This window comes from Pterocles gutturalis, unplaced genomic scaffold, assembly GCF_000699245.1.
Source record: "Pterocles gutturalis isolate BGI_N339 unplaced genomic scaffold, ASM69924v1 scaffold48240, whole genome shotgun sequence".
In the NCBI taxonomy this organism is placed as follows: Eukaryota; Metazoa; Chordata; class Aves; order Pterocliformes; family Pteroclidae; genus Pterocles; species Pterocles gutturalis.
The window spans coordinates 69584-75527 of record NW_010140120.1 but is presented as its reverse complement, the minus strand read 5'-3'; the positions used below and the strand labels follow the sequence as shown (position 1 = coordinate 75527).

The following is a 5944-nucleotide window of genomic DNA, read 5'->3' as shown; positions in this document are numbered from 1 at the left end:
CACTGCTGGCTCATGTTCAACCGGCTGTCAACCACCACCCCCATGTCCCTCTCTGCTGGGCAGCTTTCCAGCCACTCTGCCCTGAGCCTGACCCCCCTGCCCCCGTTGCAGGGGGTTGTTGTGACCAAAGTGCAGGACCTGACACTTGGCTTTATTGAACCTCATACAATTGGCCTCAGCCCATCGGTCCAGCCTGTCCAGATCCCTCTGCAAAGCCTTCCTACCCTCAAGGAGGTCAACACACCCGCTCAATTTGGTATCATCTGCAAACTTACTGAAGGAGTACTCAATCCCCTCATCCAGGTCATTAATAAAGATGTTAAACAGGACAGGCCCCGAAACCGATCCCTGGGGAACACCACTGGTGGCTGGCCGCCACCTGGACTTAACTCCATTCACCATGACTCTCTGGGCTCGGCCATCCAGTAGTATTTTGACCACTCATATTCCTGTACTTGTCATGGATCACTTGCAGGCTAAACTTTCGACTGGTCTTTAAAAACAGTCACTGCTAATGGTATTATTTCCTTTGGTGATAAAGCCATCTTGTGGAGGGAACTTCTTCCAGAACCAGGTTCTCATTAAGAACTGAATGTGCAAAGTGCCAAGCATCCTTATTTGGTGTAGGAGGTTAGACTGCTCAACAGTTCCTAGGTGGTGCTAGCATTTTTTAAGATTGGGGCTAAATACACTGATACTTTCCTTTCAGAGTACCAAAAATATCCAGATGCATACTCTGCGTGACTTTCTGTTATGGCAAAGTACTGCTCATAAGGGTTATGATTGTAACTAGCTCTTGTGACTGTCAGTCAAGGTCTTCTATTTTGAGGGGTATTTGAAATAAATGTAAAAAATTATTGTGAATTAAAATTCAGCATATAACTCATCTGCCAGAAGCTGCTAAATGTTTTATTAGAGTTTGAGAAAATCTATTTCTGTATTTCCCCTTTTTGTTTAGAGAGGATAAAATTAATGGTTTTGTTTTGCTTTGTCTGCTCTGCTCTTTATTATCTTATGTATATTTCTCTGTTTATGCCAGATCTATGCTTTGATACATCAGGTATCATTCCTGTTACAGGCAACTGTAGTTTTCATTGTATGTGATTCTAGTCTTACATCTTGATTAGTCTGGAGTGTCTTCTGCAGTGCTGTGAGATCCAAATCTGGCCATTGGATTTAGTAGAAGATTATGGTGAAGTGGACATTTATCCTTACAACAGATGCAGTTCATGTAACAGCACTCTTGTAGAGCCATTGAGTATAAAGTCACTGCAGTCATGGGTTTTATTACTTCACCACCCTGGCACGTATTTTGTGACTTGCTTTTATCTGGTACTTGGTTAAATTGTACTCCGTTGTGGCTAATATTAAAGCAGATTGCTGTGTTTTAACGTTTTGTTTGTTTCTTTGATTGTTTTTTTTTTTTTTATTTTCCCCAGTTATGAGAGGCTTTATGTAGTACACTTGCGGATTTTTTTGGTAATGTGTATAATCTTGCATGTTTTCTCAAGGTTGGGGAAAGTTTGCTCGCTTGACCCGTGCCCTCACAAGCAGCCGAGGTGTGCTGCAGCAGCTTGCTCCGAGCGTGCAGAAAGGAGAGAATGTTCACAAGCATTCACGACTTGCTGAGGTAATGTTTTCATTCCCTGAATGTAATGTTTTTAGCCTTTGTGGCTATGTTGTCTCTGCATGAGCCAAGCACTGTCTGTCTCCCTTGCCCTGGGAGTCAGGCCTGGTGGCAGGCATGGGAGCTCAGAGTATGGGACATGTGCTGTGAAATGTCTTGTGACAGTGGAATGGAAATAGGTGTCCAAAAGACTTCGTGTAACCTAATTGCAGTGTTGTGTTCCATATCTCTGCAAAGTCCTATAGTGGCATTATTATTGAAGTAATACTTTCTTGATGAATTTCCATTCTTCTGAGGATCTTGGTGTTAGTAGGATCTTGGACTATTCACTTGTGTAAAATTGAGGTGAGAAAAAGTCAGGTTAGTACAGAAGGAAATTCTGGAGAATCCTTGCCACAGTTGTGCTCTGCATTCATTTGTGTCTCATTCTTTTTCAGTGGGATCCCAATCCTGCTTTACAGACTGGTTAAAACATATGTTTGCATTACTGGTTTTATGGACAGAACAGCTATAAGATACCACAAGCAGTGCTGCGGACAGATTAGGAAAATGAAACCGTGTGATTTAAGTAGACTCTCAAAGTTTTGAGTAAAGCTTCAGGAAGAGAAAGCTCCTTGAAGTACTTTTAGGGTTTTAGGGCTTTCACCACGAGGGGGAGAGACTGTCCCAGGTTTCCTGTAGCTGCCTCCTGGGCCTGTAGCAGGATGTCCCTGGTGTAAAAACAGCTTAGGGAAAATCTTGATATGGTGTTAATGACAGCATGGCCAATATAACATGGCACTCATGTATCACCTATTGCTGGGGATGCTATGGCAGCAGCTGTGACTTTTGTCAATAATTCTTGATCTTCCTGTGTAGCTGGAGGTGTGAACCACTGATGGGCTCCATAGGCTATCCATATAGTCAGTGCTTTGTTAATTTTGCCCTCTATACGTCTTAGTTTCTATGCAAAATAAATAGTTCCTGCCCAGGCCTGTACCATTGTCACATGTGACAATAAAATTCCCATGGACAGGAGCTTACCTATTCAGTATTTAATAGAAATGCATTCAAGAATGGAAAACTGATTTCTGTTGGAAATACAGAAATACCATAGATCATACTAGCACAAGGGAGGGGCAGACATTCACATGGACACTGTACTGTATGCCATGTGATTGTCACGTGTCCACTCTGAGGTTGCTTTAGTGTCCTGGATTTTGGGATAGTCTCCCTCATGATCCTACTCAAGGCATAGCACCAAATAATCCTTCATTCTCTTTAGATGTCTACTCATGAATTTTAGTTCTTGCTAAAATGTAGGCAGTAGAATGTAAGGCAAGGGGTCTGAGGTTATTCTGTGAACCTCAGTCTGGACCTAAGTGACTACACATCACTGAAACTTCTTGCAAGCCGGTGTGCTCAAGAAGTCTTTCTAAGTATTCTAACTGGCACAGCCAGTTGATTCATTACAAATAATAAAGGGTAAATGTGTAATTTACATGTCTGAAATGAGTTTCTTTAATTGCCTACTGAATATTGCAGTCATTATTTTAAAAAGAACGTTAGCCCCAACTGTGATGTTAGGTACCTTGTTGTATATCTGACGTAATTTCACTTAAGTCAATAGAACTCCACTGGAGAAAAGCAGAGTGCAGATGATCTTACAGACAAGCCCACTTTTCTTCCTTTGAAGACATATGGCATGCCAGGCTTCTTATTCTGGGAAAATCTCTTGATAATATTAAACGTGGGATCTCTAACTGTTCCCTGTTGTATTTTAAAATTTATTTTTCTTCATCTCTGCAGTAGCCTATTTGAAATCTTCAGTTCAAATTAAAGTTCATCCTTTTTCTTTTCCTACTCACTATGGCATTTCACATCAATCTTGTTTGCTTGAGAAAGCTTTTGCTTTATTGCAATATTATTTGTGTTGCTCTTAGTTCTTTATCACTTATGTTTTTGAATATCTGAGGAGCCAGTCGTGTCCTAGAAACTGAGTGGGGCAAGGTCGTACAAACCAAAACAGGAGCCTGCCACAAAAGCTTATTTCTTTTATCGTTTATGAAACATTAGTTTAAGAAAGGTGCTAGTGACAAACTGCTTTGTTTTATCCACAGACCATGGATAATTTAAGCAGTGTCTGTTAAGCCTCCATCTCTGACTTTCATACGTGTAGATTTTTTTAGCCTGACTCCTCTTATAGCAGTCATATGATAACTGCTTAAATTAATTATGCAGTTAATGCAAGGGTGTTAGGTAATTCTGAGAGTACATTTTGCAAAAGGAGTGTAAAGGAATTGATACATTTCTGTGGCTTTATCACCACGGAGATTATTGTAAGAGCCATTCTTTCTGGTCACTGCATAGTATACGTGTCCTCTGCACCTACGGTGTTAGCTGGTGTATTCTTTATATTTACCAGGCAGTTCTGGGTAAACAAGATTGTGTCATAATTTAAAAAAATGCAATAGTTATGAGAAATAAAAGCAGAAAAATTATAGTGGTGCTTAGCAGCACTGCTTTATAATGGAACTTCTGCCTTTTTTTTGTAAACCTTGTTTACCAGGGACTTACAACTGCCATTAAAGTCTACTTCAAGTTGAGGCTTAGCACCTAGACCTTGGCTTGGAAGCAATTTGTGTGGGTACCTGTGAAAACAAAAGCAAAGGAGAGAGAGAGAAAGCAAATATGTGCAGTTGAAAACACAAATGGGAGAGATTAATCTGAAAATAAATGATTGTTTGTATAGGGTTTTTTCCCCCAGTCATGCAGTCTTAAAAATAAATACATCATTGTAACCACTTGTTGATGCACTATGATGAGTCCTGACTGGTGATATATTCAGCATTTTTTAACAAATCTGGGATAATTTTTATTTTGTTATGTTAAAAAAATGAATGTAACCTTGTGAAATCCATGATGAAATTTGTCATTTCTGCTCTTGAAATAATATTCTCTGGCTTTAGAAAGCTATTAAGACATCATGCATGATTACCACAAATAATAAATGCAGATAATACAACAGTAGTGGCTGATGAATCAGAAGTAATGGGAATAATACTTTCATTAATAACTTTCTGAAACAAACATTTTTTTTACTATGGTATAATTGAATTATAGAGAAGAATCTTCCAAAACCAGGACTGTTTCAGTTATTTAGAAAATGATAGTGATGAAATACTTGTTCAGCACACATAGATGGAAGCTCAACATATCAGTTTATATGGTTATGTACATTTTCTTCATGATTACTTCTATATTCGTCTCTTGAGGCTTTTTTCCTCTCCAGGAGAAGTACCTTTACATAGAGTTTGAATCTAGTTAGCTCATGTGGGTGGGTAACCATACCTGACTTCTTCAGCAATTATTGTGTTTCAGGTTGGCACTACTCTCCCTAGAGGCTGGAGTGCACCAGGAGCACCCTGGAATAGGGCAGAAGGTACTTCTCTTTGCATTATGGTGCAGAGACAGTGGGATTTATGGCTCTTAATCTCCAGATGACCTGGAGGTGGTGTGTGTGTGTCTGGAAGGATGGTGAAGAAATAGACCGTGTGTGGCCCTTGGTGTGAAAAGTGGAGAAAAAGAGGCCTCCTAACTTCCAGTGTAGCAACCTGAAAAAGCCTAGATCTTTAGCACTAAGCTCTGTGGACCTCCTTCCATTATTTCTGTACAGCGCTGAGCTCTCTTGTCGTACTTAATGCTAAAAGCACATACTTGTTCTCTGAGATAATTCAGCTTTGTTATAAGCATTTTTCTCTTCCTTCAACGAAAAGAAGAATTTTGTGCCTTTGAAAGCTCTTTGCTGGTAGTCCCAGAGGCTGCAAGACCTTTACCAATCTGTAAAGCGAGTTACCTTTCCTGAGAGAGGTAGTGGTAGCTAGGACAGTGCCCTTCTTCCATCTCAAGTTGTGAAATGACAGTTCCTCCCTCTGGCAATGCCAGCAAGATGGAGTGGTTTTAGAAGGTGCACATCAGTGACATGGTGAGAGGGAGCCAGGGTTCGAAGTTGTCACCCACACTCCACCCAGACAAAAGACTGAAGACAGCCCAGGCTTGCTGCAGGCAGCTTTCCCCACCTTGGGAGTGATTGATATCCCTATGTCATTACTTGATGCCCATCTCCTGCCCTGTCCCTGCCCCTCCTTTTCGAGATTCACACCCGCACTGCTGGTGCACATCCTTCCACTGGAGAGCAGCTAAAGCCAAGGCCCCTGGTCACTTTAAACAACCATTGTTAGAGCTTAACCAGAGACTCCAAGGTAGTAATGGAAGTTCAGAAGACTTATTAATAAGGTCCCTTACCATTTAGATAGCTTAGAGTACGTTTACTTTCTA

General features: G+C 40.7%; 1 protein-coding gene across 1 annotated transcript in view; it reads left to right on the top strand.

Annotated features, from left to right (window-relative positions):
• Nucleotides 1-1511: 1511 nt before the first annotated feature.
• The window catches only part of LOC104469144 (potassium voltage-gated channel subfamily H member 1), a gene marked incomplete at both ends in the record, with an annotated part of 60031 nt that continues 55598 nt past the window's right edge, over nt 1512-5944 (top strand). The window contains one exon of the mRNA XM_010083534.1: nt 1512-1630. Within this exon, the coding sequence (XP_010081836.1) occupies nt 1512-1630 (119 nt within the window). The remainder of the gene's footprint in view (nt 1631-5944) is intronic.